Source organism: Girardinichthys multiradiatus, chromosome 14 (assembly GCF_021462225.1).
Source record: "Girardinichthys multiradiatus isolate DD_20200921_A chromosome 14, DD_fGirMul_XY1, whole genome shotgun sequence".
In the NCBI taxonomy this organism is placed as follows: domain Eukaryota; kingdom Metazoa; phylum Chordata; class Actinopteri; order Cyprinodontiformes; family Goodeidae; genus Girardinichthys; species Girardinichthys multiradiatus.
Window position 1 is genome coordinate 11,236,147 of NC_061807.1, and position 12,356 is coordinate 11,248,502.

Here is a 12,356-nt window from a genome sequence, read left to right on the forward strand (position 1 = left end):
CTGTCCGCCTCTCGCCCAGTGACCACTGGAGATTGGCACCAGATAGGTACCAGCTACAGAAGAAGCGGGTATAAAAAATGAATGGATGAATAAATGTTATAAAGTTTTATGTGTGTTAATGAATTGTAAACTGTCATGAGTGCAACTGGACACTTGCATCTGTTACCACATGTTATGCATGTGGCAGCCATATTGGATTTTTGAGTTTGGTTGCTGGTAAAAACCACTCCTCTTTTTAAACTGACTTTCCCACTTCACGGAATGTTTGTGTTGATTTTTCTGACTCTCAACTTAAAAAATACAACTTCTAGTAATTTCTGAAACACAGCAGACGAATTAGAGTCAAATCCCTTCAGAACAATCTAGTATTTTCTGGGGAGGATCCTTAAAAAACAGAAACTCAAATGTGGTGTTCCTCAGACAAAATATTTCAAGAGCTGCTGCTGCAATGTCGGGTTTAAGAAAAAATAAACCACAGTTTTGACTCTTTTACATAATTTGTTTTAAGTAAATTTACATGGAAAAACAAAAAATAAACCTTTACCTTTTTTTTTAGGCCTGTGAGCCTGACCTGCTTCACGAAAATGTTTGCACTATGATTTCTGAGGCATAATCATTTTGCCTTGGTCTGACCTGTGGCTGTGTTACATAATAAAGCTGTTTACGCCTTGTGGCTGTATTAAAAATAAAATAAAAAATGGCTCTATGCCTGTGGAACCTGCTGTCCTCTGGTGAGCTACCTGTGTGTATGTAAATATATATGCACAACTCATTACTATTTATTTAAGTATTGTACATATTAATTTGGTTATTTATTGTTTTATTTATTCCAGAGTCCTGTTTATTTGTCGGACACCTGTGGCATATTTTGGTGGTTATTATCACATGGGTTTGTGATGTAGAGGAGGAGAGGAGGAGCTGGTTATTTTCAGGGGTCTGTGGGTGGGAGTTGGTATATGAGAAAAACCATAGCTGTGATTCTAACTGTTGCTCTCCTCGTATTGGACAACGATATACTCTAAGACCACTGTATGTTTAACTGCTTGTTGTGAAGATGATCTACAGTGATATGACAATAAAGAACTAAAACCACAATAATGTGCATCCAGTTTATTTTATATATAGGGTTCATGCTCAAAATTTGAATACAAGGAAAAAAGGTATTTTTAGTGTAAAGTTTGTCGTGTATTTTCTTTCAAATGAGGAATGCTATTAACACCTATCTTTTGAGGATAAATTATCATCTGACCGGGCAACATTTTCCCAATTATCCAAATTTTGTTGAGCCTGTGTTTTGTTGCCCCAGTTTTTCTATTCTTGGGTTATAAGAGTGTCACCCAGTGTGGTTTTTGATGGTGCCAGCCATGTGCTTCATGGTATTCTGCATACCTTGGTTGTATTACATTATTTGAGCTGCTGTTGTCTTTCTGTCATCTTGAACTAGTTTGCCCATTCATCTCTGATGTCCACAAGGCGGGTTCATCGACACAGCTGCCGCTCACCACATGTTCAAACCATTTTATGTAAACCCAAGAGATGCTCCTGCATCAAAGTTGATCAGCTTCCTGTAGACCAGCTTCTGAAATACTCATACCAGACCATCTACAGCAATGCCATTTTAACTGTAAATTAAATCCCCTTTCTTACCGATTCTGATGTTTGGTTTGAACTTCAGATACTTGTCTTCACCACGTCTAGATGCCTAAATACCAGAGGTTTGGACCAAGTCATTGTTTTGCAAGTCACATGTAAGTCTCAGGTCTTTCCAACCAAGTCCCAAGTCAAGTCCCAAGAAAACACATGAAAGTCGAGTCAATCTAAAACTTTTGATTTCGAGTCCTAAAGTCTAAGTGAAGTTGTGAGTTACTGGTGAGAAAGTTCAAGTCCAACGTCTTTTGCGGTTTTATCAAGTCAAGTCTTAGCATTTGTGACTCTGTTAAATATGTGTTACTGTATCATTTAATGTAACTGAACAGGTGTGCCCAATAAAGTAGCTGGTGAGTAGAAATTACATGGCAAGACATTTATGCACCTATTTCATCGAAACATTGTGACATTTCAGGAAATGGCAACTAAAAGTCAATAATCTTTCAAAATAAATAAAATTGCCTTAGAACAGCTGAAGCATCGTTTTTGATAAACGTTGATGAACGTTGTGGTACTGCTTTAAGTTTAACAGAACAAGCTGGAAGATAGCCTTTAGGTTTATGCATTCTTTCAAAATAATTGTCTTTTACAGATAAATTTTAATATTGTAAACTAATTATTTCACGTATATAAGGACCTAGCTGTGCATATGGATATATATTAAACTAGGCTTCTCTGAAACTGCAGTTTCAGTGATTTAGATTCATCTTTGACTCTCCGCTGAGCTCTGCGGGGCTTTTATTTGTGGACTTCTCGCCGGAAGTTGTAAACGGTGGTTATAGCTAGCTTCACACTGGTTCCGCTGCTCAGGGTGCCACTATAGATAAAGAAAAGTTGTTTTTTTTAGCATTACAAGGAAACCTTCGGGCTTATTTAGGAAGAAATGGATGTGAGGAAGAGGATCGTGTTGGAGCTGAGGAACCGGAAGCCAGGAGAGGTTTGCTGACTACATTTTTAACTCCCAAGTTCGGGTTAAATAAAACTTAAACTGAATAATTTCTGTCGGCGTATCTTGCTAACCTGAGAGTGGTTTTATTAATCTAGAACCCAAGTCGTTTATAAATATGTGACTTTTTTTTATTACTTCTCGCTGTTTTATTTAGGATTTAATTAGTAAAAACGTTTTCTGCATCTTCTTCGTTTAGCTCTTTTACCACAAGATGGCGCAGTTTAAGTTGGTTTTACAGAAATTAGTTGGAGCCTGAAGTGAGAGTCCGACACCGTTTTGTACTTGAATAATGGGCTATTTTACTGTGTTTAATGACTCTGGGTTTCCCTTAAGCAAACAAATTCAACATCTGAAATACTTAAAATAAACTGTATTAATTTACTTCAAAACCATTTATTTTGACAGGCACCAGCCTTCTGCAAGGACAAGTGGGAATAGATGATGGAGGGATGTTAGTTAAATTATACAAAATAATTCGTCGTCGTAGTCATTTTTATTTTTTATTTTATTCAAACAGATGTTAAATCAGACATTAATAAGTGCCTTTTGACTTGTTGAAATGTCAATTTTTGACTTTGTCCTAGTCTAAGGTGTTTTAAATATTCTTAAAATAGGTTGGATAAAAATTGGTCAAAAGAAGAATAAATGAGAAAACAGTTCTTGAAATCATCTTTTTTTTTTTTATGTATTTAGTGTACAACATTGTATCTGTTCTGTCATAGTGCAAGCATCAAAAATCAGACAAATAATTCTTGTTCTCTGAGAAGAAGGTGCTCATATGTGTTTGTATTGCTTCTTCTCATGTCCCAACAGGAAATTAGTGGAATATCTAAAGCAATTCACACCAAATCAATGCAAGAACGACTGGTAATGATGACACGCAGGACGTTGTAGATTCAACTGCTTCTTTTTAATTAGCAGAGTTCGAGTTTTCAGTGATGTGGTAGCAGTGGTGGACAAAGGTCATCATAATGGAGTAATTATGGCAAGCTGTTTGTGTATTTATTATAGACGCTGGATATCAGGGGTCATTTTTACCTACTACAGGTCCTTCTCAAAATATTAGCATATTGTGATAAAGTTCATTATTTTCCATAATGTCATGATGAAAATTTAACATTCATATATTTTAGATTCATTGAACACTAACTGAAATATTTCAGGTCTTTTATTGTCTTAATGCAGATGATTTTGGCATACAGCTCATGAAAACCCAAAATTCCTATCTCATAAAATTAGCATATCATTAAAAGGGTCTCTAAACGAGCTATGAACCTAATCATCTGAATCAACGAGTTAACTCTAAACACCTGCAAAAGATTCCTGAGGCCTTTAAAACTCCCAGCCTGGTTCATCACTCAAACCCCCAATCATGGGTAAGACTGCCGACCTGACTGCTGTCCAGAAGGCCACTATTGACACCCTCAAGCAAGAGGGTAAGACACAGAAAGAAATTTCTGAACGAATAGGCTGTTCCCAGAGTGCTGTATCAAGGCACCTCAGTGGGAAGTCTGTGGGAAGGAAAAAGTGTGGCAGAAAACGCTGCAAAACGAGAAGAGGTGACCGGACCCTGAGGAAGATTGTGGAGAATGACCGATTCCAGACCTTGGGGGACCTGCGGAAGCAGTGGACTGAGTCTGGAGTAGAAACATCCAGAGCCACCGTGCACAGGCGTGTGCAGGAAATGGGCTACAGGTGCCACATTCCCCAGGTCAAGCCACTTTTGAACCAGAAACAGCGGCAGAAGCGCCTGACCTGGGCTACAGAGAAGCAGCACTGGACTGTTGCTCAGTGGTCCAAAGTACTTTTTTCGGATGAAAGCAAATTCTGCATGTTATTCGGAAATCAAGGTGCCAGAGTCTGGAGGAAGACTGGGGAGAAGGAAATGCCAAAATGCCAGAAGTCCAGTGTCAAGTACCCACAGTCAGTGATGGTCTGGGGTGCCGTGTCAGCTGCTGGTGTTGGTCCACTGTGTTTTATCAAGGGCAGGGTCAATGCAGCTAGCTATCAGGAGATTTTGGAGCACTTCATGCTTCCATCTGCTGAAAAGCTTTATGGAGATGAAGATTTCATTTTTCAGCACGACCTGGCACCTGCTCACAGTGCCAAAACCACTGGTAAATGGTTTACTGACCATGGTATCACTGTGCTCAATTGGCCTGCCAACTCTCCTGACCTGAACCCCATAGAGAATCTGTGGGATATTGTGAAGAGAACGTTGAGAGACTCAAGACCCAACACTCTGGATGAGCTAAAGGCCGCTATCGAAGCATCCTGGGCCTCCATAAGACCTCAGCAGTGCCACAGGCTGATTGCCTCCATGCCACGCCACATTGAAGCAGTCATTTCTGCCAAAGGATTCCCGACCAAGTATTGAGTGCATAACTGTACATGATTATTTGAAGGTTGACGTTTTTTGTATTAAAAACACTTTTCTTTTATTGGTCGGATGAAATATGCTAATTTTGTGAGATAGGAATTTTGGGTTTTCATGAGCTGTATGCCAAAATCATCCGTATTAAGACAATAAAAGACCTGAAATATTTCAGTTAGTGTGCAATGAATCTAAAATATATGAATGTTAAATTTTCATCATGACATTATGGAAAATAATGAACTTTATCACAATATGCTAATATTTGGAGAAGGACCTGTAGTTTACGGCTTGTGACACCTGAGGAGACTTTAATAAACACAGGTTGAGTACATCAGCAGGCCACGCTGGAAGCTACAGAAATGCTCACTTATAACAAGGCACCACCTAGTGGCAGTTATCGGTAAACATTTTACAGCCTGTTCATTTTGTGTTTTCACCTTGATTGAAGCGCATCGGTTTTATACTGCTTTCATCTTCACATTCTGTAAAGACAAAAAAATGATTCATACACCAACTTTTCAATCATTTTTGTTGTACCAAATCTGTACACAATTATTAAAAAAGATCCATTAAACATTAAGTAATTCAGTCGTCCAGTAGAGATTATTAAAAAGAAAACTGAACATGAATGCAGTCATTTAGAATGGACTTTATATTGATTACATGAAGAAAATAAATCAAAAAAACAATAAACAAGGTAATCGTATCTGAAAGCAGCACTCACCCCAAACATCTGCAATGAAATAACTTAAAAAATAACTTCTAATCTTAATAACTTAATAATCAGACCGAGCTGTACTGACCCATGCTGGCCTGCTCCCCACAGGTTCAGGAGCTAATCCTGGACAACTGTTGCTCCATTGAGGGAAATCTCCAAGGACTCACCTGCGAGTTTTCTAACCTGGAGAACCTCAGCCTCATAAACGTTGGACTGATCAGTGTGTCCTACATGCCCAAACTGAGCAAACTCAAGAAGGTGGGACAGAACCTGAGCTCCTGTACAAAGAATATTAAAAAAATGTTCCTTATTCAGATTAGAATTAGGATATGGACCTTTGGATTCACATTGACTCTTTCTCTGCACCATCACTTTAAATCTAAGGTTCTGTTTTCATTAAAAATAATATATTAATTTAAGCTCAACAGATGTTAATTAAAATCCTATTTTATTTCCATTACATTAATGTTTATATACAGACATTTGAAAAAAATAAAACATTATTTCAAAAGCTTGATTTTTATAAACATGTTAAATACAGTAATTCATCTTTTTTGATTAGTTTCTCAGTCTCATAAGAAACATGTTCAATTCTATTTCATTTATAATATCAGGAGTTTCTTGACATATTTGTCTAATTTTTCACCTAAATAAAAGCCTGTCTGCACTTTAATAGGATCTAATACATATTTTACTCTGCAACTGTCTCGCTCCGCAGGAAACCGACTTGTTTTCCTTCTCTTTTCTCTTATTTATTATTATCTATTATTTTTAATTCTGTCACATTTTTGGACAGTAAATTTATTCTTGGGTCGGCGAGTTTTATTAAGGTGACATTTGAGTTGTTTATGAATGCGTGAGTGTTTTATCACTTGCTGTAATTTTTACTATTTCTTAGTAAAACGGTTCTCTGCATGCATGGGTTCTCACCGGGTACTCCGGCTTCCTCCCACAGTCCAAAGACATGCCTGTTAGGTTAATTGGTTTCTCTAAATTGCCCTTAGGTGTGTGAATGAGTGTGTGCTTGGTTGTTTGTGTGTTGCCCTGCGATGGACTGGCGACCTGTCCAGGGTGTACCCTGCCTCTCGCCCAGAGACTGCTGAAGATAGGCACCAGCTCCCCCGTGACCCACTATGGAATAAGAGGTATAGAAAATGACTGACTGACGGTTCTCTGCATCTTCTTTTAGCTTTTTTACCTAAAGATGGCGCTGTTTATGTTGCTTCTCCAAGTGAGACGTTAAGTCTGAATCTTCGTTTTGTACTTGAATAATGGACTATTTTACTGTGTTTAATGACTCTGGCTTTCCTCTGAGCAGAGGAGGTTCAAAATCTCAAATAATTAGACTTGTGAAACTGAATTAATTCACCTTAAAACTGTTTGTCAAAGTTCTTTTCTGCTTGCCTTGTTCTCTCCTCTTTGCGTTTTCCCAGGATTTTCCTCCTGCAGTTGGGATTTTGTTTTTGTTTATGATTGGAAATTTCTTCTGTAAAAATAAGGAGAATGAAGCTCTTTCTGGATCATTAAATCTTAGTTAATACTCTCCTCTGTGGCACTAAACGTTTTAGTTGTCGACTTATTTATAAACTAATTACCTTACATTATAAGAATATAATGTTGTAATTAAATGATATATTCAAGCTTTCCCAGCACCCTATAGCAGTTAATTTATTAGGAAAATATTTATTGAATGAGGATTTATTAAAGCAGTGGAGCTTCCTGTCAGAGTTGGATGTCTGTCAGATTAACGTGGTAGTTTCACAAGCTAAAACTGCTGGGTTTGTTCATTAGAACTTGGTTCTGGAAAAAAAAAAAGGTTCAACTGTTAGCCTTACCATCCCTTACAAGGTCTCTGTACAACACTAAAATATGACATAATTAAAGTGGTTTTCTCTCCACAGTTGTACTTGAGTGACAACAAGATATCTGGAGGTCTGGAGGTCCTTGCAGAGAAACTCGTGAATCTAACTTACCTTAACCTGAGCGGCAACAGCATTAAAGACCTCGGCTCGCTGGAGCCGCTTGTAAGTAGGCATAAAAGATGAAAACTCCTATTTAAAAGAAGAACTGACGCTAAAGAAAATATCTAACAAATTCAGAAAATGCTTTACAAGAAGAGAAAGGGTGTAATACACATGACCTACAATAATTCACAGATAATAAACGTCTAAGGATTGGCTCTGCAGTTAGAGGCTTGATGTACCCGCGCCCTGTGACCCATTTCAGGAGGAGACGTAAAATTTTAAGATTAATTCTTGTCCGGTTTTTTAGTTCCAGAAATGAATGTAGCCTTTGGAAACATCTGGATGTCATTGAGGAAACCTGAGTGATCCATTAGACAAGTGCATGACCCCATACAGCATTTAATGTGGGGACTGAAAGGCTGCTGATATCCACTGTTTATTACACACCTGTATATTAACATGTCATCTGCAAAGAAATGGAGATTGGAAGGAACCCAAGGACTGATCCCTGTGGTACACCTAAACTCAGATCATTCATTCAGGGTGCGCAAGTGTTAATATTGATGGTAAAGGTTGTTTTAAAACTGTGAGTGCAGTAAATTTAGTATCGAGCTTTTAAATCTGACACCGGAGGATGCAGCATGAATGGAAGATAGAGCTGAATTAGTGACCTTCAATTAGTGACCTTTCTGTCCAACAGAAAGGAACCTGTTAAAAACACTCATTTAAAGAAACTTTCTTCTCTCCAGAGCTTATAATTATAAAGACATGTTCTACCGTCTTGTCTGTCGATGCAGACAACGTTGCGTCATCTGAGGAGCCTTGAACTGTTTAACTGCAAGGTGGCCGAAAATGCTGACTACAGAAAGTCCATCTTCAGGCTCCTCCCACAACTCACCTACCTAGATGGTTATGACATTGACGACCAGGAGGCATCTGACGTAGAGGGAGACACCCCCGAGGATGAGGAGGGTAAGATAATTTGCCTCAGAGTCAACTTAACATATAAACATTCATTTAAGTTATCCTTCATTTTTATGAGTTTTTCTGTATTTCAGAGAAAGAAGAGGAGGAGGACAAAGAGAAGGAAGAAGAAGAAAAGGAAGAAGAGGAGGAGGATGAAGAGAAGGAAGAGGACAAAGAGGAGGAGGATGAAGAAAAGGAAGAAGAGGAGGAGGATGAAGAGAAGGAAGAAGAAGAAAAGGAAGAAGAGGAGGAGGATGAAGAGAAGGAAGAGGACAAAGAGGAGGAGGATGAAGAAAAGGAAGAAGAGGAGGAGGATGAAGAGAAGGAAGAAGAAGAAAAGGAAGAAGAGGAGGAGGATGAAGAGAAGGAAGAGGACAAAGAGGAGGAGGATGAAGAAAAGGAAGAAGAGGAGGAGGATGAAGAAAAGGAAGAAGAAGATGAAGAGGATGAAGAGAAGGAAGAAGAAGATGAAGAGGAGGAGGATGAAGAGAAGGAAGAAGAAGATGAAAAGGAGGAGGATGAAGAGAAGGAAGAAGAAGAGGAGGAGGATGAAGACAAGGAAGAAGAAGATGAAGAGAAGGAAGAAGAAGATGAAGAGGAGGAGGATGAAGAGAAGGAAGAAGAAGAGGAGGAGGATGAAGACAAGGAAGAAGAAGAGGAGGATGAAGATGAGGAGGAGGATGAAGAGAAGGAAGAAGACAAAGAGGAGGAGGATGAAGAGAAGGAAGAAGAAGAGGAGGAGGATGAAGAGAAGGAAGAAGAAGATGAAGAGGAGGAGGATGAAGAGAAGGAAGAAGAAGATGAAAAGGAGGAGGATGAAGAGAAGGAAGAAGAGGAGGAGGATGAAGAGAAGGAAGAAGAGGAGGAGGATGAAGACAAGGAAGAAGAAGAGGAGGAGGATGAAGAGAAGGAAGAAGAAGAGGAAAATGAGGAGGATGGGGGTACATTTGAATCTCTTTCCAGAGAAGACTATGACAGGGTGAAATGTCTTCGAAAGGAACGGAAGGAAGTGACTAAGGTTGGAGTTTTTATTATAATGTTCTTATTATTATAAGTTCAGCATTATTAGAAGAGAAAATGGTGCATTTTAACGTGTTGTAATAATACAACGTGGGTCTGGAAGCCTTGGCTGTAAGTTTAATTAAAACAGCAACAGGCACTTTTCACTAGTGGGTTTTATATTATGAGCAGTTGAAGGGTCCTGACCATCTGTTTCCTTTCTGCTGCTGTTTCCCTGCGATTAACATTTACTTTTCCTTCCCATAGAAAGTACTCCTGGATCAGTGCTTCTTTGTTCTTTTTGTGTCTCTGCTCTGTTCTCTCAAACCCCCAGTCGGTCGTGGCAGATGGCCGCTCACATTGAGCCTGGTTCTGGTTCTGCTAGAAGTTTCTTCCTGTTAAAAGGGAGTTTTTCCTCTTCACTGTCTCTACATGCTCATCCAGGAGGAGGGAATGCTGCAAGTCACTGACTGGATGCAATCTGCTGGGTTTCCTTAGATAGAAAAACTTTTTATCCAGTTTGAATAAATAACTGAATCTGACTGCACTGTTCAATGATTAGGATTAATAGGAATGTATGAACCTGACTGTTGTGAAGAACCTTGAGACAACATGTGTTGTGAATTGGCGCTTTATAAATAAAACTGAATTGAATGTCTTCAAGTGCTCGGGGAGAAAATGGAGGTTTTATATCACCACAACAGAAAGAGTAGACAAATTTTAGAAAAATTAAAATATTATTATTTCTTTTCCTATTTTATTCTTTCTTTCTTTTCTTCTGTCCTTGCCCTTTATTTTTCTGCATCGCTTCTTTGTTCCTTTATTTCTGGTTTGTTCTTTCTTTCCTTGCTTCTTTTTTGCGTATTTCCTATCTTCCTTCGTTGCTTTTAATTCGTTCTTTGTTTTGTTTGCTTGCTTCCTTCTCTTGTTTATTTATATTCTTTCTTGCATTCGTCATTGCTGCCTTCTTGCCTTGCAATAAATTAACGATGAACTCTTATACTGACACTTTAAAATGTGTCATAAACAGACTGAGACGTCTAGTTGGAGTGTGTAAAAGTATGGAGTCTGCATACGGAGCTTTTAAAGGAACCCTGATAGAAGTATAAAGTCATCTCTGTAACTGAATCTCTTCATGATTTTGTTCTTTCAGAGGCTCATTCAGGAGATGAGTGATGAAGACCTCAGGATGCTCTCTCTGCGTTTGCTGGAGAAGCAGCCTGGACTCGTATTTGACGTCCTTGCGATGATCCGTTGCCGTGGCGCCCCACCGCCTGCTCTGGGATTGTCATGGTGCATCTGTGGGAACTGCAGGGAAATGTCGACGGATCTGGAGAGGAAATGCTGCGGCCAGGATCCAGACGCCTGTCTGACCCGTCTCCCTCACTCCACCCTCTTCTGCCTCGATGGCGGGTTTCTACGCATCCATCGGCGCTACAGAGATGATGTCTTAGCAGTGGTTCACACTAAGGAGCCTGGGGAGGATCACGGGGAATACCGAGAGGCAGCTTTGAGACACTTCCTGCTCTGGCGGCACGGTTCAGTAAACCAGGAGAAAAAACAAGTGATCCCGAGTTGCTGTGTGTGGAGAATCAGAGATGCGTTTCCGGATCCGTACGGTCAATACAAATACATGTCCATGGTTCTTTAGTTGCTCCGGCATGTTATAGAAACTATTTATGATTGCTCTGTTCCTGTAAAATTGTTTTGTTATATTTTTCAGTGAAGACTGTTTGCTGTATGTTGAACCTTTTAATAAATTCCACATATGTCTGCAGCTGTCCTGTATTTTCTTCCAGTGTTTTTAGTAATTCTTCATTAATTTCCAAATGATGTTTGTGACTAAATACTGATTGGACCTAATGGCAACAAGGAGGGAAACAGTTTAGGAAGAAGAAATGATCTGATTTGGACATAATTTGGTATTACTACAATATAGAAACAATAAAACTAGTAATTAGAAAATCAATTCTCACAATTCTTTAGGTTTCACTTTATTATGCCAATTTATTGTTTCAGTTCCACTTAGAGGCAGTTATAAGAGGCCCATGATAACTGAAGCAGCTGCAGATTCACAGCTCAGGTAGGGAAACATCCACAGGACAAATATCCAATTTAAAAATTGTGGAAAAAGAAGCTGTAGAACGCCATCATCCTGAAGTCCAGTTTAAAGTTTGACTGAAGCAACAGGACACAGCAGATGTGGAAGAAGTTGCTGTGGTCTGATAAGAGATTCAAACTTTCACTTATGTGAAGCAGAAATCAAACACTACACATCACCCTGAACACACCATTCTCCCAGTGAAACAGGCTGGTGGCAGCATTATGCTGCGGGAATGCTTTTCTTCAACGTTTTGAGTTAGAATGTCCTACTCAAAGTCCAGACCAAAATCCAGTTGTGTAAAACATGTAGAAACTAAAATGTTTCCCCATTGTTTTCACACTATTTTTGGAGTAGCTACTGACACTGTTCCTAACTGGAACAGTGGAGATATACCCCAAAGGTCCTGCAGCTGTGATTGCAGTAAAAGGTGTTTCTACAAATCATTGACCCATGCAGGGTGAACACAAATGCACACCACACCTCTCTGATTTTTAAGTCAAATACATTGAAAAAAAAAGTCATCATTGCCAGTTTACAACAATGTACAACGTTTTGATGATCTGTTGACACCATCAACCAAGCTATCCACCAGAAGTTCACCCAGCTTACAGTGGATCACCAGCTCCTGATGG

General features: G+C 39.1%; 1 protein-coding gene across 1 annotated transcript; it reads left to right on the top strand.

The window, feature by feature from the left end:
* The first annotated feature begins 2,418 nt into the window (after positions 1-2,418).
* Positions 2,419-11,397, top strand: LOC124880934 (acidic leucine-rich nuclear phosphoprotein 32 family member B-like). Its single transcript, XM_047386385.1, has 6 exons — positions 2,419-2,584; positions 5,800-5,949; positions 7,593-7,715; positions 8,453-8,596; positions 9,151-9,639; positions 10,774-11,397. The coding sequence occupies exons 1-6, from the start codon at positions 2,531-2,533 to the stop codon at positions 11,269-11,271; spliced, it is 1,458 nt and encodes a 485-aa protein (XP_047242341.1). The 5' UTR covers positions 2,419-2,530; the 3' UTR covers positions 11,272-11,397.
* Positions 11,398-12,356: the final 959 nt, after the last annotated feature.

Excerpts from the sequence above, each read along its gene's own strand:
- LOC124880934 (XM_047386385.1), top strand. The coding sequence starts at position 2,531 with ATGGATGTGAGGAAGAGGATCGTGTTGGAGCTGAGGAACCGGAAGCCA. Across the intron at positions 2,585-5,799 it reads GGAACCGGAAGCCAGGAGAG|GTTCAGGAGCTAATCCTGGA; the intron begins GTTTGCTGACTA and ends TGCTCCCCACAG. Across the intron at positions 7,716-8,452 it reads TCGGCTCGCTGGAGCCGCTT|ACAACGTTGCGTCATCTGAG; the intron begins GTAAGTAGGCAT and ends CTGTCGATGCAG.